Source organism: Amia ocellicauda, chromosome 3 (genome assembly GCF_036373705.1).
Source record: "Amia ocellicauda isolate fAmiCal2 chromosome 3, fAmiCal2.hap1, whole genome shotgun sequence".
Classification (NCBI taxonomy): domain Eukaryota; kingdom Metazoa; phylum Chordata; class Actinopteri; order Amiiformes; family Amiidae; genus Amia; species Amia ocellicauda.
Genome location: NC_089852.1, coordinates 23155135 through 23179784, shown reverse-complemented (window position 1 = coordinate 23179784; position 24650 = coordinate 23155135). Strand labels below are relative to the sequence as shown.

General features: G+C 40.1%; 1 protein-coding gene across 1 annotated transcript; it reads right to left on the bottom strand.

Annotated features, from left to right (window-relative positions):
• Positions 1-296: 296 nt before the first annotated feature.
• Positions 297-24650, bottom strand: LOC136741790 (G protein-activated inward rectifier potassium channel 1). The gene is made up of 3 exons (XM_066698544.1): positions 23538-24650; positions 8037-8253; positions 297-1532 (listed from the first exon to the last, which is right to left on the bottom strand). Exons 1-3 carry the CDS (start codon positions 24201-24203, stop codon positions 931-933), a joined length of 1485 nt encoding a protein of 494 aa, XP_066554641.1. The 5' UTR covers positions 24204-24650; the 3' UTR covers positions 297-930.

Here is a 24650-nt window from a genome sequence, read left to right as displayed (position 1 = left end):
AAACATATTCAAGTTTGGAAACCAAAACATAGATGCTAACCTATGTGTGTGTATATATATATATATATATATAAATATATATATATATATATATATATATATATATATATATATAGACTTAGGTTAACATCTATATTTTGGTTTCACATTAATATCTTCTGAAGTGGCGATGTCAGCAATAGTAAAAATCTAAGACAAGTAATAAGAAATCTTTGTATCATTGAGTGTCTGATTCAAAACACTTTTCTTGTCACATAATCATATAAAGTCACAGTCAAACTAAAAGCAGAGAAAAGTTCTGAAAGGTTCAAATATTTGTTTTATTTTGCTGGGTTATTATTGTAACCACATTTTTTTTTCTTCCTTCAGGCTCTCAAAACAGACACCATTAAACCTCCTATGCCTTTTCATTCTAAATAAAAAAAAAAATTACAAAATGAAAAAAAAAATCAAAACATCAAGCTTAGTTAACTTTTGGAAGTAAAGGCAAATTATGTTGTAAATTAAAATGTCCGGTTGAAAAATCTATGGAAATCTGCAAGAAATCGAATTTAAACAAAAGAAAATCTGCTTACCACTCTGCATCTCTTCTGTTTCTCCTTGTCACAACAAACTCATTAGCCCGCAAGAAACAAGGCATGTAAAACCTACACATGCACCAATTATTCCTTATATCGGGAGAAGTGAATCGGGAAAACAGAAAATTCAGCAACGGGGGATTGCCTACGGACAAAACAAACCTGTGTCTGTGACATGCACACAGGCATGAAAGAAAAAGCTGTGCTAGAAGAATTAAACAGAGGCCTTTCCCGTGTGCTGATGTCTTGTTTTCTGTTTTTCTCTTTGCTTGTTTTTCGTTAAGCGAAATAAATCACAGTCGTCTCCGTAAAAACTGTCACGTGAGCGAGTCTACAAAAGCACGCTACCGTTTTAAGTCAGACGATCGGAGTTCATTTTGCGCAACTTGGCAGGCAGGTTGTCTTCCGGCCTAGCCCCCCCGCTGGGCACGATGGATGTTTTTTGCAAGTCGCCGGTGGACTGCGTCATGGGCTCCGAACCCACTTTCAGGGCCTTGAGTGGCAGTCTTTCTTCTACTTCGCCATGGTTGGGCATCGAGCTAATCCTCTGCAATTTCAGAGGGAGGTCCCCCGTGCTGCAGGCCTTCTCCGGGTTGTTGGAGCTCATCCGCAGCACTTTCTTTTGCAGGTCATCCTTGCCAGAGCTCATCCTCTGTAGTTTGCTGGGCAGCCTGCTGGCTCGCTCCTCGATGGTGTCGATGCAGTCCACTGAGAAGACCCGCTCTCTCCGGCTCCTGCACTCGTTCAGCATGGGGGTGGTGACGGGGGAGGGCAGCAAGATCTTCTCCTCATGCTCCTTGACGCTGTATGGGGGGGTGGGCACCTCGAAGGTGGCGTGGAACTGGGAGTAGTCCACTCGGAAGAAGCCCTCCTCCAGGGACATGACCGGCAGGAATCGGTGGCCCCAGAGGACTTCGTCTTCAGTGTACGAGGTCCGCGCCTGGCACGTCATTCCTGTGGGAAACAAACCAGAGACTTTTAGCAGATCTTACTTGTACTGAATGCCTCTTATCTGAATTAAGCTTTGCATAGATAAACAGGGTTATTTCAAAGTTTTTTACAAATATATCTCTATGTGTGTGTATGTATGTATGTATGTATGTATGTATGTATGTATGTATAATTATATGTAAAGAGCTTTGTGTATCTGTTTTAATCAATTTGAGAAATTGATTAAATATCACAATAGTGAATATCTGTGTACACTTGATTATTGTGAAGAATGGGGGTTCCACAGTTATCAGTTGGGTAACCTACTGATGGGAACAGGGATATTGGGGATTGAACCTAAACAACTATATAAACAACTGATTTGGTTAATCCTCTTGAACTATCAAACTTATAAGACTGTGAATTCAATCATTCATTCTTGCTGAGATTTCATTTTTTGAATCCTATGACAAGATAAAGATTCTTTCATTTTGTCTGTCTACCTACAATAGCTTCATTCAAAAACATTCACCTAAATAGAACTAAAATCCCATTGAAATGCAGAAAAATAAATCAATGTTGTTGACACTTTTTTCTTTAAATGTGAAACATGGCTATTTCTCAGTATTTCTCCCTGCATCAAATGTCTTTTATTGTTTGCTCTGGCACACATTCGGTACCTATCAAGCAGCTGTCACTCTGGATAAATGATCACGGCTATAAAAATCACAGACCACGTGATATAATTTTGGTCTGCTACATTCAGGGATGAAGTTTACATTGTGCTTTCTAGCTTAAGTGCCATGGTGTTAAAAAAGGAAGTAGGCTAACATTCATGAAACAAAATATGGTACAAAGTGTTACAAATAAAATGTTTTTATTCTGGTCAAGAAATATGTGCTATTGTCATTTATGAATACATTTCTGATAAAAATAAATAAAACAAAAGTAGTTGAACTATTTGTGAGACAAATATGAGACCCTTCAGCAAATTAAACCAATGCACATAATCCTCACGTCTCTTTAAAACAGCTAGAAGGTGAGAAATTAACTAAAAATAAAATATGTTAGACATTGAGTCACATTAAACCATTATTCTAGAAGTATGATTAAGAAAGGGAGAATTTATATGACCAAATATGAACCCTCACAAAAGAAAATGCATCAGTGGTTGTGTAGCTTGGAAGTCTTTGTACAGAAGAAATCTTTTGCTCCGATCACACCTTCTCCAAGACTCCTGCCACTATAGGAAAAGCATCCTTGAGCTTAATACAGCAAGACATTTCCTGCCTCTACAAAGTTGCAAAGTGCCTGTTGTAAAAGGTTTCACAACAGGAGTCTGGCCGTTTATTTTTGGATTCCTACCTGAATCCAGTGTGGCAGAAGACCAAGCCCTGCTTTGTCATCTCGTCAGTCTCTTAGAAATGTTAGAGGATGAACTCGACAGGAGAGCAAGACTGACGATTGCAACCAAATGATTAGGACTGCACAGACAGCAATAGACTATTTTCATACCAATCGATAGCAGTCAGTTGTTGTTTCCGTGAACTAGTCCACGTGGCCCCATAATTCTGCAATCCCGTTTACACTGATTGCTTGTAGTTAATATACTCAGTGAGAGCCATCTGTATACAGTGAGGGAAAAAAGTATTTGATCCCCTGCTGATTTTGTACGTTTGCCCACTGACAAAGAAATGATAAGTCTATAATTTTAATGGTAGGTGTATTTTAACAGTGAGAGACAGAATAACAACAAAAAAATTCAGAAAAAAACGCATTTCAAGAAAGTTATAAATTGATTTGCACGTTAATGAGGGAAATAAGTATTTGATCCCCTATCAATCAGCAAGATTTCTGGCTCCCAGGTGTCTTTTATACAGGTAACGAGCTGAGATTAGGAGCACTCTCTTAAAGGGAGCGCTCCTAATCTCAGCTCGTTACCTGTATAAAAGACACCTGTCCACAGAAGCAATCAATCAATCAGATTCCAAACTCTCCACCATGGCCAAGACCAAAGAGCTGTCCAAGGATGTCAGGGACAAGATTGTAGACCTACACAAGGCTGGAATGGGCTACAAGACCATCGCCAAGCAGCTTGGTGAGAAGGTGACAACAGTTGGTGCGATTATTCGCAAATGGAAGAAACACAAAATAACTGTCAGTCTCCATCGGTCTGGGGCTCCATGCAAGATCTCACCTCGTGGAGCTTCAATGATCATGAGAACGGTGAGGAATCAGCCCAGAACTACACGGGAGGATCTTGTTAATGATCTCAAGGCAGCTGGGACCATAGTCACCAAGAAAACAATTGGTAACACACTACGCCATGAAGGACTGAAATCCTGCAGCGCCCGCAAGGCCACCTGCTCAAGAAAGCACATGTACAGGCCCGTCTGAAGTTTGCAATGAACATCTGAATTATTCAGAGGAGAACTGGGTGAAAGTGTTGTGGTCAGATGAGACCAAAATCGAGCTCTTTGGCATCAACTCAACTCGCCGTGTTTGGAGGAGGAGGAATGACCCCAAGAACACCATCCCCACCGTCAAACATGGAGGTGGAAACATTATGCTTTGGGGTGTTTTTCTGCTAAGGGGACAGGACAACTGCACCGCATCAAAGGGACGATGGATGGGGCCATGTACCGTCAAATCTTGGGTGAGAACCTCCTTCCCTCAGCCAGGGCATTGAAAATGGGTCGTGGATGGGTATTCCAGCATGACAATGACCCAAAACACACAGCCAAGGCAACAAAGGAGTGGCTCAAGAAGAAGCACATTAAGGTCCTGGAGTGGCCTATCCAGTCTCCAGACCTTAATCCCATAGGAAATCTGTGGAGGGAGCTGAAGGTTCGAGTTGCCAAACGTCAGCCTCGAAACCTTAATGACTTGGAGAGGATCTGCAAAGAGGAGTGGGACAAAATCCCGCCTGAGATGTGTGCAAACCTGGTGGCCAACTACAAGAAACGTCTGACCTCTGCGATTGCCAACAAGGGTTTTGCCACCAAGTACTAAGTCGAAGGGGTCAAATACTTATTTCCCTCATTAACATGCAAATCAATTTATAACTTTTTTGAAATGCGTTTTTCTGGATTTTTTGTTGTTGTTATTCTGTCTCTCACTGTTAAAATACACCTACCATTAAAATTACAGACTGATAATTTCTTTGTCAGTGGGCAAACGTACAAAATCAGCAATGGATCAAATACTTTTTCCCTCACTGTATTAGTTTACATCTGAGTCCCCCTCATTTACTTTAGCAGGCTGTTTGGGGCCTATGTTGTTTATGTTTTCCCATCTCTCTGTGGGGTCTACAGCAAATTGATGAGGTCTTTTCACAGTTCTTGATTATTTTCTACATCTGTTTGCTCTAGAGATCGCAAAGCACAATGATACTTTCCGTACCTAATAAGGTTCTATATTGAATGCTTTCAGAACCTCCGCTGACACATAATTCTGCTTAACTGAGTTAGGGCTTTGTTGGTGCCTTATTATTCAATTTAACATGAGGGATTTAACACCTGCTTTGCCTTTAAAACCTCACCAGGTATTCATACTAAAATCCTATTGTGTCAGGGGAGTCACTGCAACAAAAATGGGGTCTTTCTGGCAGCTGTGTCTTTTGGCTGTAATAAGCTATTTGAGACTCATTCTGAAGAGGTCTTTTTCCATTGGAATAACTCAGCCTTTTAAACCCAGGAACCTCTATGAAGTTGATCACTTTAAACCTGCTGAATGTCCTATACGTGTCTGTCTCACAACTTATAGCACCACCAGGATGGATTAAGCATTGCTTACATTCTGAAAATGAAGCAGATTCAATAATCATCTCCTTCAGCAAAGCATATCAGGAAGACTATGTCTTGACTGACATCATTTAATAAGGAAGGATGGAGAAAATCATAATGCATTGAGTGCAATCATGTTCAATGATTAGGTCCTGCTCCGTGGCTAGAGCAATAGCACTGTTAATACTTGTCAGTCACAAAACCATACAGTAGAGAAGCGGAGGTCATTTAGTTGGGGCAATTGCCAAGTTCCTACAACATAAATATTGAATTGGAGCAAGCCTAGCTATGAATGTTATATATAGAACCTAAGGAGAGTTATTAAAAAGAAACGGCCATTCCAACCCTCATGTTCAACCAGCTGTTATTAACTTCTTGTTCACACAACTTTGTTTGACTCTAGAGACACCGTAACATTTTTATTGGATGGTCATTAATTTAAGTTGGTTTTCATATTGATTAACCTACACAGGTGTACAGCAATCTCCACAAGCTCCTTCTGCCAGTACATAGAAACTAAATCAGCAAATGCTGGGCAAAGAGGAATTTAATATTAATGAAGAACCATTGTCAAATATTCATTGTTTTTGTTTAGCTAAAAGAAAAACAAAACCATTGGAAAGTAGGGACATGCCCTATTGGGCAATAAAGCCCAACTCAAAAGGTAATTTTCCAAAAAAATGAAAACAATGTTTTGATGGCCGTGTAAAACGAGAAAAGCAAATCCCTAATTTGAGTGCAATGATTATGAAGTGTGCCCCACTGAAATGTGGGAAGCACATTAAAGCATAGTACTGTCTCGTGCTGGTGTTTGTTTTCAAAGGAAACATGAAAACTGCCGTTATAAAATGATGCGTTGCGTTGGGCAGCCAAATGAGACTGTGAGTAGGAATAGCTGGTGCGATTGTCCCTTTAAAGCAATCACAAAGAGGTTCAGTCTTTTGAAATTGATAAAGCACTTCTGACTCAACAATACAGATGTTATCTTGCAGGCATGTTTCTTAACATGAGGATTTCTCAACAATAGCCTTGTCAGATGCCACGGGCAACAACTCTGTTACTGTTCATTGATTGGTCACATACAGACACTGGTCTGGTTGCTGCTGAGAGTGGGGAGGTAATGATGGAGTGCAAGTAGACAAGATGTGTTGAATTTGGGGAATATTAAAGTTTAGTTAGTTATTCCTTACAATTCTGTTTTCCCCTGGGTTCTGAATATTGCACAAATCCCCTACACCCAGGGAAGTTTAGGCAGCTTCTGAGATTGGATATGATTTTTGTTTCAATCTGTGGTCTGAAGCCAACTGTATACACTATATCAATAGTGTTACAGAATCACAGTCAGAATAGCTGATGCAAAATGTAAAAACTTTGATTGCTTGCACTTGATTTCATTCACACCAAAAAATGCAGGGGATTTAAAAAAAAAATTAAACCTAAAGTTTTGTACAGAGTTACTGAATAGAGAATTGTGACAAACACATGCATTATCAGAAAACAGTGATGGATGTGAAGAGAGAATAAATAAAATTGTAACATACAGAAATTGTCTGCTGTCGATCTCGGTAATGGTCAATCCTGATAATAAAAATGAGTGCTCAATTTTGGAACGTGGAATATTACCTGCACAGGAGGCCCTGGGAACACCAGAGAGGAAGAGCGTTTTATGAATTGACCATGCATGGGCCTAATGCTCACTGTGGAGTCATGTCTGATTGTGTGTTTTGCACACATTATCTTAGCAGGGTGACACAACATCCCGTACTGGTTCTCTCAGCTCAGAATAACTGGGACATACCAATCCATAGTGTGGGAAAGGAGAAGAGGCAGTTGAACAGCAATTATATAACAGGCATGCAAATCCTTTGACTCTAAGACAAGACTGTTTGATGTCTTATGCGTGCACTCTCTCCCTCTCTCTCTCAGCACAACTCATTTGTTAATGCTTGTAGGTATCCCTGTCAGATTAAGGTCTCTTGTCCATTCGTCATTAACTGAGCACACATTACTTATTACATGGTGCTATGAATAATGTATCAGGGCAAGAGACAGAGCACGATTGCTCTAGCTAATGACAGTGGATCCTGTTCAATCCTAGCTGCCGTGGCGTGAATTTCAAAGGGACTCCACCAATCTCACCATGGTAAACACAAAGCACACAGAGTTTCCAAAAAGCATATCATGCCATAGGTTCTGAATTCAAACTAGGGAGAAAACAACAACATGGACCTCACATGGTGTTTTCTTCTGTCAGAACCGTGTTTGTACAACTGTCCAAGAAATGGGTCACTGCTCCTCTGTGCTGTGCCATTTCAGGCACGCTATAATTGCCAGTATAGTGTTAAAAGTACCAATGTATTTTTAACGCTTACTATTTTATCTTGGCAGATGTAGGCTGGGGGTCTTCAGCAGCACTGTGATACAGAACCTCACTGCACAACAGAATGAAATCTGTTTAATTAGTGAAAAGAAAAACTCCAGAAGCTGCTGCTGTACTCGGTAACTCGGTCCCCTTTGCAATGTTTCAATCATGCAGACAGAAGTAGGGAAGCCATTTTTATCAGCCCTTGTTTTGCATTGAGGAATGCAAAGGGCTGTCCATTTATAACAGAGTTATAACAACACCATGGGCTCCACTTACTGCAGACTTGTTCCACACGTCTTTGGTTCCACAGATACGAAGGAAGAAAATGCTGGGTGGGGTGAGAAAAACAGAGAGAAGAAGGAGAAAAGAAAGCCTTACCTGTAGTCTCCACAATGCCTTCCAGGATGACGACAATCTCAAACTGCTCATTCATGAGGGACCTCTGGGAGAGGTCGAAGAACGGGCTCTTGGGGTTAATTTCGTGGCAGATCGTGAGCGGGGAGACGAGGAACAACTGGTCAGCTCCTGTCCCGAAACCCACATCCAACTCACACTGATCCAGTGGCAGAAACTCTCCTTCTGGGGTCTGCCTGGACTGCAAGACACAAAGACCCCCCAGTCAGAGCCAAAAAGACTTCAGAGGCTAAGAGTTTGCACACCACATAGTCCGGGCCTGATTTTCCAAACTTGGTCAATTATTTACTCATAATCAAGACCTACATTTTGCAATTCATTCATGGTTTTTCAACTATTTAGAGTGAGATCCAAGTAACGCTAGAGAAGGTACATTCTGCCCTTACTCATTAATATATCCTTCGACTCCTTGGGAAAATCAGACCCCTCGTTGGTGGTTCCAGCACTTTCAGTATTGTAGTCTATGCTCTCCAAGTCTCTCCAGGATTTACTGCGCCAGAGCTCTCGCTGTCGCACATTTGTTACGTGAAGACAAAGTAACTGCCAGGATTCAAACTGCTGACAGTCAATCTGCTGGTGCATAAGTATTTAATTGCCGACGATAACGGCTGCACCCTGCTGCTTCACACGGATCAGAAGTCAGGCGAAAGTTATAATTTATTGCTTTATTTTGGGCTTGTTTGCTGCCTATCGCAAAGCCTTGCCAATGGAATTACATGGAGTGCTGCTAGTAATTCAGTCATCATTGACAACCTAAAGCTCCACTTATAGTGTGATTACAAAAGAACCGCCCCCCCAACCCCGTCGTTTTTTTTTCTCAATTTATAAAATTCAGTCTTCCTCTGTACAAATGAAGCAAACGGAGACTTCAGGATTATATGGCACAAATCTCTTGGATCTCTTACAAAAATAAATATCATGAATTTAATCAGGAAAAGAGTGCAATGTTGTACATTAGCAAACATATAGGTTTTAAACATTTTCTCCTGCTGAAAGGAAAATGTTGACTATTCTTGTAAACAGCTGGTAGTAAAGGTGGATTTTTCACCTTCCTTTACTTAATGGTTATCATTCCTTACTGCTGAATGTGATTGTGTGTCTGTTTTAGTCTGTAAACTGTGGGATAGCATAGCAGAGGCACATATTTACAGAGTAACAGACGGCAAAAGGCTAATAACTCAACCATTTAAAAACACGTCAGGTTGTAAAAAAACAACAACAAAAACATACAATAATTTTAGATGTATAAAGCTATAGTTTCCTGAGTGCAGCTATTTGCTCCTGAAAACATGCACTCTCGATACCAACATGGCACTAGTGGAGTAACTGCGAATCACAGTCCACCTGGCAATCAGGCTGATTAATTGCATAGTGCTTATAACACAGATCAGGGTCACAACAGGGTCATTACATTACTCTCTCCAGACTTGCATCATTTCTCCGACAGCTCAATAGCCTGATTTAAAAGCCAACTCAGGTACAGCTGACTCGAAATCGTTAAGCCCTGAATTGCAAATGCCAGGCGTTCTGGACTATTTATCCCCATGGCAGTTTGTTTTCCCACTCATGGAGACCATGCTTTGTTGGAGTAATTGATTATTTTTTATTTATGTCACTCAATCCTGAAGCCTTCTTTTTTTTTCTTCCCTCTACAAATACATCCTAGGTGTCCAAGAAGCAGTAAAGCCAGGATTATTACAGCAATATAGGAATGACAGCCTTATATGGATGAGCACACACCATTTAAAAACAGCTCAAAAGTTGAACAGCTATTCCTTGCTGTGCCACATGACCCAGTATGCAGTATTACAGCTTTTCTACGTTTGACGTGGGTTTTTACGTTCTTCTCTAGAGCGTAAAGAGCCTTCTTAGTTGGGAGATATAATCATGTAACCTCATAAGGAACATAATTATTGCAAGTGCCTCATTTCACTCTTTTAAAATCACCACAGGTGAGGTGTCCAGAGGCTATGAGTTGATTAATCCAATTAAGACTTGAGTTGAGCCACTCACTGGCAACAAGGTTGTTAGGGGCATAAAGGAGTCGAAGAGGATGGTTGTTTGTGACTTTTAACTGAATTAAAGATGTGAAATACTTTAACCAAATAAACAGTATTTTAACTGAATTAAAGATGTAAGAGCAACCGAGTACAACAGTAACTGCAAGCAGCTTCTCTGTACACAAATGCAGTACCTCAAGAACACGATTCAAAAATACATTCACTCGACAGATGAGTGAGTCAGCAGGTAGACAATGCTAGTGGTAGTGGTGGCAGAGAGAGGGGCGGGAGGACTGTATTGCACTTGGGTCGCATATTTCTTTCAACCTGCCTGGTTCAGTGAGGAATTTGATTTATTTTTGGATTTATGGAGATTTATTTTTCATATTTTGGCAAGCAAATCGGAATATATATCTGCATGGATCTATTTGCCAAAAGACAAGGAGCTCCAGCCATGGGCAGTATCTCTTTTGAATAAAAACTCTGTTCTTCATGAACATTTTGTGTTTAACACCAGAAAAAGACATCATACAAACAAACAAAAAGTTGGTCCAAGCCTTATAAGAATTATTTTGAAAGCAAGGAGTGAAATGGATACTAACCAGGCCAGCAAAGGCCTCATTATAGTCCAGCAGAACCCACAAATGTTATAGGCATCTTTGAGGTGTCAATAGTTAAAGTTAAAGACCTGAGGGGAATGCTAATTGTATGCTCAGATGGAATTTCAACCAGGAAGACCCCTAGGAATCCAGAGAAGTTGTGGGAAGATGTCAGTGATTTATGGCTTGACTATTGGTGACTATTTGGTGACACTTTTCTGCTGCTGCCTTGAAAGACTAGCCGCAATTCTGTCATTGCCCCTGTTAGCAGAGACATAGTTATTAATTGATTTATTTTTCATCCTCTTTAGTCCTGCCACATCACTGCATGGCTACCATCAATGGTTTTGCCTTTGGGAAGGACGGGACACATTAGTCATGTCAGGAAAAGTAAATCATTCTTCAACAACTACAGGATAACCATACTAAAGAGGATAAAGCCAAAGCTGAAATTACACACACACTAAAGGCCTCCACCTAGAGCACAGGTAGTCCAGATTCCACTTTGAATCTGTCTATATGATTGGCTCCCTGCGACTATGATCTCCCAAGGGGCAACTCACAACTGGGCAACTCACAACTGACCCAACACTTTTCTACGCTGGGTTGGTTCAAAGCCAGGCAGATTTGCGATGGCACACCTGACAACAGCAACCATCTCAGCTGACTGAGTCTTGTATATTATCAGTTAAACTTTTAAAGATCTGATGCCCTAGTCCTGCTGTGGGTGCTGTGGCCTTGCAGTGTGAGAACAAGCCTGATAGGGTACAAATTAGAGGACACACATATATCTCCCACACACTATTAAATCAGGGTGGTAAAAGCAAGTCACATTGCCTTATTATTTCCAATTTCAAACAGCAGGCATCAAAACAAAAACAACAGAGCAACACGCGTTCAGCTGCAGTTGAGCATCAATACTCAGAAACCCTGCAGCATCTACTCTATACAGGCATTAAAAGTGTCACTATGAAAGCTGTTCGGTTTGTCAGTTGCCATCAGTCCATTATAAGGGCTCTGTGTGTAACTGTCGGTGCCCTGGAAAGGCGTTTTATTCCAAAGACACTGAGCTCTGAAGACGCTGAGCAGGGATGGACTGGAAGTCTTCGATCTTCAAAGACAGCTTCCATCTGTAAAAGAAAAGCTGGCGGCAGGGAAAGAAATCCCCCAGGGTTTCTGAGCGACAAAAGGCAAGCGAGAAAGCTATGAAGCTAAAAAAATCGAAACATTAGCTTGCTGTAATCCCAACCAAGGATCAAGGTGCTGTTTTGTTGTCCTGTATTTTCACGGTGTGCAACAATCTCTCAACTACCAAAGCGGAACAATTTCAAAGCCTGTGAACTGCAGACAACCGTTGAAATTGTCCCAGGAACAGTGGTTCTGCTGAAGATTATACTGGGACCGTAACAAGCAGATTAGGTGGGAAATTTACTGTCGATTTCACCCCCAGATAATAATACCCCATGATTGTGTGTACCATTTGGCATCCCTTCTCATTCTCTGTGACCTAACTAACGACTGTGTGATCCACTCAGCTTTCCTGCAAAAAGCATTAAACTCTCAGGAGACGTAATTGTGGGTTCTCAAAGGCCGGATCTTCTGCAATTGTATTTATGAGTTTGAATGGAATGGAAAACAAAAATACCACTGTGGAGAGCCTTTGATCATACCTTCTAAGCCTGTTCTTAACAGATTTCTTTCCTTGAACCTTATAGTTAATTATTTGCGGAGACAGAGTGAGGGGGCACAGAGCAATTTTGTTGGCACCAGCTCAATCCACTGCACAAATCCTTGAGTCAATACTTCTTATTCCCCTGCCAATAGAACCCTGAAACCAATTTGCTTTTGATTGTGCTGCCAGTCACTTAAAGTTACAATGCCCGACAATTATATTCAATTTATATGCCAAAACAGAGAATCACATGATTTCAAGATGATAGGTGTTAAGGTCATAGAAGAACAAGCCCAAATCTCTGTTCGAGTTTACTTGCAATTCGCTACTGAAAGAGGTTTGGTTTCTTAACAGGAGGCGTTTCTCTCCGAATCATCGTTCACTAGAACTACAATGAGCCTCTACTGATATCTTGGGGAAAAATAAGTCAATTTCAGTACCCCAAATATATATTAATATATACAATATATAGAGAAATTCTACATCTACTCTTGTTTATTGTAATCCAGTCCTAGCTATGGGAACAAATCAATTTGACTGGTTGCCCAAAATTCCAAGTTTCAATGCATATGCCTCATAAAGACAATGTGGATCTTATCTTGTAGAAGATGTTATTTCACTGCCTCACGGGCCTTTTTGAATTGCCAGTAGCTGATGTTGATTCCAAGTACCAAGAATCGGTCCCTTTATTAGTATACAGATACTTAATCATAAAAAAATGTTTTTCCTGATTTAAAACTTATATAAACTTCAGAAGCCATGCTTTGAGACAGATAAAGGGACCTGAAACTTGTTGCTGGGTTTAACAGCATACATATCTAATTGTACACACAGTCCCAAGTGTGATATCTTGCTGCATAAACGGTTGTCAGCAGCTGTCTGAAAACAGCAATACATTACTTTTTTAGTTAGTTTCCTTCTCTCAAGAGAGCAAAGACATGCCATGGAAACCAGTCCTGAAGTGAGAAACTGTTTGAGAGTAGTGGAAATGCATTAATGCTACCTTGTGTGAAGTCTTAGTAACATACCCTGATGGAAAACTCTCTCTCCTAGTCTCATTTAAGTCCAAAACTAGGACTATTTTATTAAACATGATTATCAAACATGACAGATTAGACATTTTATTATGCAAACTTCAAAATCTTACACTTTCCCTGTTTTCCATCCTCACATCCTATCTGTTGCTCCGAATCTAATTGCGGATGTATGGCATCGCATGGCTACAAATGCTTTGTTTTCAATGTTTATCTCCATTAGCCAGGCCTAGCCCTATCTCAGACATTCTGACAAAATGCCCAAACATCTTTATTTCAGTTCCAGTAAAATCAGTGTTGGAAATGCCAGTTGGAGTTCAGTGGCCTTCAGGAGATTCTTCCAATTTTCTCTGCAACAGAGATGATCACACTCCCAAATAATCCAGCTCATGCAAATGTTTTGTTCAGATTTTTTGGTCAGTTATACAGGATAGATAAAGGGGATTATTTTGGTTCATCCTCATATCCAGGTGTGAACATGGTGTAGCTGCAACTCTGGAATAACTCTGACTGCAAACCAACTTGCAGATTGCTTTTCCGTTTCGTGTCCCAGGCAGGATCGGAAAACATCTGTGAACGTGGTAAATCAGTTTTTTTGATTCCCATATAACACAAAACATTGACTTATTGCATTATTTTTGATGGAATTGATAAAACCTCCTATATTTATTTTCATAGTTGGCTTCATAATGGGTAATATTGAGATGGCATCATCTATATATCATGTGCTATTACAACTCAATTATTTGCTTTTGACACAAACTCACTCACACACATACACAGATTGCTCTAATCTTCTGAATGCCTGTATCTATTTTAATTAATGTACATGTGGTTTAAACTAAACAAAAAAAAATCTACACCCTGGATGGAAACTTGCCTACAGGGTTGATTTAGGAAAATAACTAAGAGACAGATTCATGACTCAGGAGGCCAATACCCAGAAAGCAGCACATTGTGCCTTTTGAGGTTATTGGTCCATGAGAGCATCATGTATAAAATAAGAATGTGGATTCAAATAATAAAAAAAAACACAAACGAGGTAAACAATTTTAACAAGATTTAATTTCACAATGGGAAGGACACATGGGTACCCATTAATGTGAAATTAGTTTGGTGTGTCACACTGAGTGGGAGGCCTTGACAGAAACTCCTGGAAGGACTTTAATAAAATCAAACAGCCCTGCAACCGTGTACACCCAAACACAAGAACGCACTAATCCAATCAGCGTGACACCAAGTACTCCCAAAGCAAACACTAATGCAGATGCATTATTAACACCTGAGCGTCCATTAGCATAAGCCTTTCATAATGCCCTTTGCAAAGCACTTCCCCATCTCATCCGTGGGGATATTAAATTTCAGTGCCACGTGGTTTTGAATGTCAAGGCTCTGCATGGCACAATCTGTTATTGGAGAACAAAGGCGGTTCAAAAACACACTGCAGCCTGAGTCAAAATAATATTCTGAAAATACTGACAAAATGGGTTTGGCTCTAATCTACAGTGGATGGTTCCCTTTTTGAGATATTTCCTAAACAGCCCAGCAGTCCAGTTCTAAGTGGTCTTGCACTAGCTACAAATGGAAACAGGAAACTGTTCTCATTGCCTAACAGTCTGATCCATTTCAGGGTTTCTGAACTGCAGGTTCTTGGAGAAATGGAACCGATGAAGCAGAAAAGCAATATTTTTAATATTATTTCCACTTTAGAGGTTCGTCTATGCAAACAGACTAAAATGGAGTAACAAGCTTGAAATATCCAGAACCTGATGTTGGCTTATGCAACAGCCTGAAACTCTTAAAAACTTAAATTGATCAATCTGGTTTCGTGGGGATTGTTTTTCTGGTACAACAAAAATAGAAATGGATATTCTCCCCATGTCAGCTTTTGCACGTATTCCAATATTCGGTTGTTAAACCGTTTTAAATTCTCTTTGTACCTGTAATATGAACAAGGTTTAAACTGACATGTTACACTGACTAGTTTGAGATGTGGCGTTTTAGCAACTGTCATTTTGATTAAATGATTAATGTGTAAATCAGAGAGTTAATTCAAGTTGAAAGGTATATAAGCTTTCAGCATACAATTTAAAGCATTAAAACTGGCAATACAAAAGCGATAAAAAAATGTTTTTGTTTATTTATTTATTTTAAATTGAGCTTTCTCTCTCATTTTTTTTTCTCAGTATGTTCCGTTATTGTTCCTGTTCTGGTTGACTTGATATGCAAGGTGCTGTAAACCAGAGGTTATTGTTATTCTTGCTGTACACAACAGCTTCCATAATTCAATGAATATTTATGAGGCTGGTGTAGCAGTACTAACGCACTATACATGAGTGTAATAGCTTGTAATTAACTTAGACAGTTAGGAGAATTACTGACCCAAGAAGTGTTGATAGAAACCAACTGGTCTTTCCAGGGGATTGGCTGAGGAATACACAGATACATAGAGAGGTAATTCCCATACACAACATTGATTAGGTTCTAAGTCAGTTGGTAAATTAGTACATAATCATTACACAATTATTTCAATAATTCATCGTATACACAATTTCAAGCTGCAAGTATATGTATGTTGGGTACATTAATTCACTGCAGAGCAGAAATACTACAGCTACGGAGTCTGTGATCAGTGTGTCCAAGTCTGCTTCAGATTTCTGTGATTTCAGCTCCTCACAGGTATATATAGACTTCCATACTTATATACTGATAACTTTACATAAGTATATTTACATTATATATATATATATATATATATATATATATATATATATATATATATATATATATACACACATATACATATATTTATATATATATATATACATATATTTACATATATATATACATATATTTACATATATATATATATATACATATATTTACATATATATATATATACACTCACCTAAAGGATTATTAGGAACACCATACTAATACTGTGTTTGACCCCCTTTCGCCTTCAGAACTGCCTTAATTCTACGTGGCATTGATTCAACAAGGTGCTGAAAGCATTCTTTAGAAATGTTGGCCCATATTGATAGGATAGCATCTTGCAGTTGATGGAGATTTGTGGGATGCACATCCAGGGCACGAAGCTCCCGTTCCACCACATCCCAAAGATGCTCTATTGGGTTGAGATCTGGTGACTGTGGGGGCCAGTTTAGTACAGTGAACTCATTGTCATGTTACAGAAACCAATTTGAAATGATTGGACCTTTGTGACATGGTGCATTATCCTGCTGGAAGTAGCCATCAGAGGATGGGTACATGGTGGTCATAAAGGGATGGACATGGTCAGAAACAATGCTCAGGTAGGCCGTGGCATTTAAACGATGCCCAATTGGCACTAAGGGGCCTAAAGTGTGCCAAGAAAACATCCCCCACACCATTACACCACCACCACCAGCCTGCACAGTGGTAACAAGGCATGATGGATCCATGTTCTCATTCTGTTTACGCCAAATTCTGACTCTACCATCTGAATGTCTCAACAGAAATCGAGACTCATCAGACCAGGCAACATTTTTCCAGTCTTCAACTGTCCAATTTTGGTGAGCTTGTGCAAGTTGTAGCCTCTTTTTCCTATTTGTAGTGGAGATGAGTGGTACCCGGTGGGGTCTTCTGCTGTTGTAGCCCATCCGCCTCAAGGTTGTACATGTTGTGGCTTCACAAATGCTTTGCTGCATACCTCGGTTGTAACGAGTGGTTATTTCAGTCAAAGTTGCTCTTCTATCAGCTTGAATCAGTCGGCCCATTCTCCTCTGACCTCTAGCATCAACAAGGCATTTTCGCCCACAGGACTGCCGCATACTGGATGTTTTTCCCTTTTCACACCATTCTTTGTAAACCCTAGAAATGGTTGTGCGTGAAAATCCCAGTAACTGAGCAGATTGTGAAATACTCAGACCGGCCCGTCTGGCACCAACAACCATGCCACGCTCAAAATTGCTTAAATCACCTTTCTTTCCCATTCAGACATTCAGTTTGGAGTTCAGGAGATTGTCTTGACCAGGACCACACCCCTAAATGCATTGAAGCAACTGCCTTGTGATTGGTTGGTTAGATAATTGCATTAATGAGAAATTGAACAGGTGTTCCTAATAATCCTTTAGGTGAGTGTATATTACATATTAGCGTCCCAATCAATGGAACTGGTCTCAGGCCACACAAGGCTAACTGAAGGTGACAACTTGTTGCTGTAGTCACGTGGCCCTATTAGTGGGTAGATACACAGCGTCGATCTGCACTTGCTCTTGTACCTCTCAGGGAATTCCACTTAAAATAGTGAAACATAGGCTGGGGGTGTAACTGAGCGTGACTAAACCCTGTTCCCCAAGGAGCAGAAAAGAGCAGCTGTTTGCTGTCAAAAGCATCTCCCCTGCCCCCTAGGTTCTTTCGCATTACAGGAAGAGTGTCTCTCCAACAATGGAAGATAATTCACTTGGTTCCCCCAAGCTGAGGTGTGACAGTTCAGTCACAAAATATTTCTAAAAGAAGAGAAACCAGGGTTGGGAAAGACAGCAAATCTAACGCCAGCAAAAGGCCTTAAGAACCATGGCTGACCAGTCTTTCATTCTAATTGCATTATTTCTATTAGAAACGAGGAAAGACATCAATCATCTCTAAGTTAGAGTACATATCTTCTTAAAATATATTCCATGCATGGGAGACCCTTGTTGCTGTTGGAAAAAGCTTAGGAAATATTAGTGTTTCCAAGATCTCCTTTCATTGTGAGGTTATTGTTTCCTGAAATCTTATATTACTTTCATTAAAGACAGTTTGCCCAAAAAGCTAATCTTCTTCAATATGAATGGCACTGCTGAGGAGGTTTAATACTTTCCAACTGAGCTGCCTATCTGAGTGTGTTCAGGCTTTTGGGTAAAAATTGCAAATGTGTATGTGTTGGTGGTTGCCTAAAGTACATTTTTCTGGACTCAAAAGTAAATCAGGTTGTGCTATCCAGCTTTAAAAAAAAAAAAAACTATAGCAAGGTAATGTTGGCAATAACCAACAGCAGAATAATTTTCAGTTTATATATATATTCTGTTTTACTGTTGTTGGTTGTTATTTTAGCAGGGCACCAAACTGTTGCTCTAATAAATAGCTGGCTTATCTGGTGTGGTTGTTATTGGTTTAAGCTCTGCCCTTTTACGACAGATCTGGCCTAAATTAAATTGCAGCTCAAAGAGCAGACCTGAGTACGTGATATATTGAGCAGATGCCCCCAGTAATTAAATAAGACAGTGGCTGCACATTCCGCCAGGGACAGTGACGTTCTATCTTTTATTAGACAAAAAGTAATAAGCGGATATCTTTCTGGATCTCTGTGCCTAAAGGTGTCTAATGATATACAAGGTTTTATACATGGTGAGTGAGTGGATGAAAGCTAGGATGGGTTTGTCGGACATAACTGCATCTTTAACACCTAGTGTGGCATGTATGTCACAAACATTTAACAGGCTGGGGAAAAATATACTATCCCAGTGAATTAGATCTCTGAATGTGATATGCATGTCACACCTGCTTCTAAAAGATTAAAAAAAACAGGAATATGTATTTAATCTTTTACATATTAATTTTTTCTATCAGCCAGTATATCTGTTTATCTGTCTAGCTATCTATCTATGTCTGTCTATCTATCTGTTTATCTATATCTATCTATATTATCTCTCTCCAGCCTGTCTTGTCTGTCCTACTTTATAAAGGTTTCTTTCCATTTGGAAAAAAAATACATTTGTAACAATGTGGGTTTAATCTGTTCTGAGAATAGTATACAAACCAACACATACATCAACAAACACAATTACACAGGTCCATAGAGAGAGAAAGAGAGCAGAGAAGCAACAGCACCACCATTGAGATCATGGCAGTATTACTCAGCACAAGCTGGAAGCAGGGAATCCACTCTCTGACTAGAAAAGGGCAGCTTCACATACAACAAAAAATACCTTGAATAATGGCCCGCCAACTGCAGTCTGTGTGGATGAATGATGCACCTCTGACATCACACAGCATGGGAACTATTTTTCCTATTAAAAATTACTTGTAGTTTGTATTGTGTTTGATATGTAGTATGCATGATGCATATTTGTTGTATATATAATATGCATATGCAATCTGTCGTCTTGATGGCAAAGTGAGGAACTGCAAAAAAACCAGTAAGAGCACAGCTGGCATTCTACTTCCCAGAGATCATTGCTTTCTTTCACTGGCCAAACTTGGACAAGGGTAGGGATAGATCAGTTAGGGGTGACATTAGTTAGCCACCTATCATTGACACCTGTGGCTGAGCTTGCAGTATTATCAGTGAGGGGTGTTTCAGTCCTCCATTCAACATCTTAGCCTTGCACTTTGTGCTTATCTAGAGTGTGAAAAATATTACACATTGTTTATACTGTGGCTCTTTTCAGTGGCTGTTGAATGTACATCCTCTTCCTTTGTTCAGTGCCGGTATAAGGGTGAGCCGAGCGGATTAAAAAATCCAAATTACAAACAAGCCGTCACTGTAATGAGCTCATAGAGTGGAATCATCCCTCTCTGAACGTGGGAGAGCATCCATGCCCCCCCTTTGGCGTATTTGTCGGTTGGCTAGTGAGGCTGTGTGGATCGGGGCACTGGGAGGTTTGCCAGAAAGGGGCTCAAACCACACAAGCCCTTGGGAGCAGACCCTAAGAGAGTAGCTGATCCTCCATCAAATTATTGGAGGTTGTGAACATAGGGCTGCTTTTTCGATCCCTGTATTGGCATTACAGGTGTGACAATCTTAGCCTGAATACACAGTGTACCTCTGAGATGAGGGCTATCCACAGGTTTTAAACAGGCAGCAAAGTATACAGTGAGGCCATGCATCGCTTAAAGGGGAAATGAAAAATCACCACACTCTCATTTGCTGGGAGTGTGGCTTATTTATTTTTTTGGTTTGTTTGATTAGGGCTATTAGTGCATATCATATTGGAAAGCTTTTATGCCCAGAATTTCCAGACATATTGTACACGTCATTAATTTGACTCATGGTCTATTCAATGTGCTGTGAAAATGAGAATATTCACTGCAATTCAGAAATAGATTAAAAAACAAAGCTATTTTAGGAATACGGTTTTCACATCACAATTTAGATACATGCCTTGAATACTGTTTTATATGTGCTTTTGGAAAAATGCTGTTGATGCTGCCAGCTTTGAAAAAAAATAAGAATTTTTCATATTTTACTTCTGTTTATTTTTTTTCTTACTTTTTTCTTTTTTTACATCAGATGACTGGAGTTTTTCTTTTCACTGCTATCAGCCTGATAAGTTTTAAAATATATGACTTACCAGTCCAACTCGATGACATTCAGGATGTCACCATGCATTCATGGTTCCTGTCTGTCTGTCTCTCGGTCTATCTGATGTTTCCTGCTGTCGAAATGCCAGCCACAGAGCCACTGCCATCATATCAAGATTTCGGGCATCACGACACAGATGGCAGCAGAAAACGTGAAAGGGACTGCATTGCAAGTCTAACTTTTAAGCTGCAATTCTTCAGGATGTGCACAAGGAACAGAAAAACAACTGTCATTTTACTTATACATCTAAAGCAACAGGCGCTGACGTTTATGTTATTTTCTTTGCAAGCCCTGCTATTTTCCCTTTCAGGAAGCACAATTAAAGATTGCAAACACTACATCTAAACTAGTGTGCTTCAGTTAATCTCCGCACCTGTGTCATCACGCAACAGGGGATTTTATCCAGCAATGTGTCATTAAGCAGTCCCCATTTCAAGCAATTACCTTATCATCTCTGACATTTGCTACATTGCAGAACCCAAACACTGTCCGATGGTGTCCTTTATAGATAAATACAATAGATAGATGGATTATACAGAGCTCATTTCCTACCAAAAAGGCAGATTGTGTTTTTATAAATGGAAAGGTCTCAATTTAAAGGGAACACACTGTCCATTGTCAATCATTGTCAATCAAAGTGCTTTTGAGTTTATTTATTTTGTTGGTAGAATGGGTGCTTCTTTCTGGACAGCTTCTGTAGGACATTCCGGATCATGCTGGCTCAAAACACCTTTTTATTACAGTACATTAATACACTAGTTACAGTATGTGACAGACAGAAGTTTTTCATGACATCTGAAAGGGTGGGGGTCATGCTGTATTTTGGAGGTAATTCCAATAAGTATTCTTCAAAATGTTTATTTTTTCTGCAAGATCTTCCTCATTCACTACCTCACACTGTCCTACGGGCAATTGCATGAATCAGTGGATACCGTCAACCCCAAAAGCTTTGCTTTCTGCAGTTCTGTCTGGTTTTTTTTTTTTTGCCTTTGTTTGTTTGGGGTGTCATGTAGTGATAGTGCCAAGTACTAGTGCCAGCTTTCTAAATAGCACTAAGCACTGGATGTGATGAGTAGCGCCTGATAAACAGGGACTGTGGAACAGCTTGAGTTACTTTGCTTCACACTACCTTATCTGCAACATGTATTGAGACCCACTTAACTGACCAACTGAATGGCACCCATCATCTATATTTATATGCCTGCTCACAGGATTAAAAGTGGACAGTCAGTTTGGGAGAAGACCTGAACATATCACTGATATGAAAGAGGAAAGACCATTATGAATTGTATAGAACCTAGCCACTGGTTGTATAAAACTTCTCTCATGTGACTGGTTTTTAATATTGTTTTTAATATTGTTTGACTTCCCTGTTTCATGAAAAGAGGGTTGGTGTGCTCATAGGCCATTCCACATTTGTCTCTTTGACTTTTGGAGATAAATTATAAATAAAAGTTGAATTCCCAGGAAACTAATTACACTATACAATATACTTAGGTATGAAAGGTATTTTCTGACCCATTAAGCTATATAAGGCTATAAAAAGACAGGTTATAAACCAGATGTGCCTTTTGGATGGCTGACACTGACAATCTTGACTTTTCTAGTGCAGGATACCAATTTCACTTTCTAAATCTCCCCATTGTGGTATCTTATTGCCCATGCTTACTGATGGAGAGAAGAACATGTATATCAACACCTCAGTCAGACAATCTGTGTAACAGTAATCATTTCATTACCTAGAATCCATCTATCTGTCAATACAATTCCCATTACAGATGCTGAGGTAATCGTACTCCGGTTTCTGGGATAGTGCTGGTGATGAATCTTTCTGTGTAGTGATTTTTCCATCACAATAATTGATAAATCACAGTCATTAAAATTACATCTATCTGTTCTTCTTGGGATAAACTGGTGAGCTTAACATGGTGCAGAACACATGCTCACATGATAATACAGGGCTTTACTTTTAGTGATTTATCTGTGATGCAACCAATATACAGCACTGTGCAAAAGGAATATTCCTTCACAGAAGTGCATTACCCCCATTGCTTTAAACAGTTTAAGAGTTAAAAGAAAAATAACCTGATACAATTAAAATAGGTTTAAAAGTTTAAAAAACTGTTGTATGTATGTATGTGTGTGTGTGTGTGTGTGTGTGTGTGTGTGTGTGTGTGTGTGTGTGTGTGTGTGTGTGTGTGTGTGTGTTGTTTTTAATTATTGCTTGGTGCATTTTATGCTTAAAATCAGTGAAACCAGATGCATTTTTGGAAAACCTTACAGCGAGTCTGAAACAAGAAAACTACAAGAACATAGTTGCATATCTGCTCCAATTTCAGGTTTCAACAGTAACCTAATTTTGCACAGAAATAAATAACACAAGAGACTGTTATTTAAAAATGATATACATTTTTTTTTACCTAGCATTATTATTTAATTTTTAAATGCTATACACATTAATCCACAGAAGATAAAAACGTGTATGAAACGAAAATACTGCTTTGTTTTACCAAATATGTCTACGTATTTTATGCATAGAAAAACGCACGTCCTAGTTTGTACACGTAAACTGAAACGGAAACGATTAATCGGTGATAATCTATCAAAACAATGTATTATTTTTAATTTTGTAGGCTGTACAAAACAACCTTCAACAACGCTACAGCTATGAGAAGCACTTGCTACAATTTCTGGATTAGATAATATGTGGTTTAACTTGCACCGACGTCTTGGAGAGTTTGTTAATAACAATGGGTTTGTTACAATAACACAAGTATGCTTAATTCGTGCAAGGCTGGAGACCACTGGGATACCACATGCACCCCCTCCTTACCTTTATGAGTTTGCAGCGGATCTGTGCAGACACCATGTGGCTGTTTCTCAGGTTGCCAACCCTGAACATGAGGCAGAGTTTGCCATCCCGCTGGGAAATGACCGCATCTTGGCTGAACATGAGCGTCTCGGCGCGTTTCTTGGGCTGGGACATCTTGATGAACATGCAGCCAATGAGGAAGGCGTCCACGATGGAGCCCAGGAGGGACTGAAACAGAAACAGGATGATGCCTTCGGGGCACTTCTCCGTGATGTAGCGGTAGCCGTAGCCGATGGTGGCCTCGGTCTCGATGAAGAACAAGAAAGCCGAGGGAAAGTTGTACACGTTGGCCACACAAGGGGTGTAAGACGTGTCGTGATCCTGTCTGAGGTCTCCTCGGATGTAGGCAATAACCCACCACATGGATGCCATCACCAGCCAGGCTATAGTGTATGTCAGTATGAAAATGAGGAGGTTCCATCTCCATTTGAGGTCCACCAAAGTCGTAAAAAGGTCCGAGAGATACCTGCTCGTCTCCCCTCCGAGGTTGCCATGCTGGACGTTGCAGCGGCCGTTCTTCTCCACGAATCTCTGGCGCTTCTTCTTGGCCGGCGCGGTGTACGTTGTGCCTCGGGAAGTGTTCACAACTTGATAGTCTTCTCCAAATTTCCTCCTTAAGGCTGACATGCCTTCGACGGGAGAACGGGGTGAGAAAGGGGGCAATTGAGCGCGGTTGTGTCCCGGGTCACGGCACCTTTCCCTGCAGTAAGAAAGACCTGTAGTTGCTAGATATTTCCCATTGGAACCGGCAGTAGATACTGTGTGCTGATATTGGTGGAAAGGCGAGTCATGGCACAGAGAGGCAGTCCAGTGCGCCTCAGGATTGAGAAATGTAACCAATCCAAATATTTCTCTCTCTCTCTCTAATTCTACTGCTCAACTGCAAACTTTAATCTCCAGACACAAGTAATGCTTTTTCTATGGTCCAGTGGTCTCTCTACCTCCTCTGGTAAGCTCAGATGTGCGGCTGGTGCGGAGCTCCAGGTGCGCTCTCCAGCTGAAGAGACATGGTGGGAGCTGCGGGGTGAGAAGACTACACTGCAAAGCAAATGCTATCACTCGCATCCAAGAGGG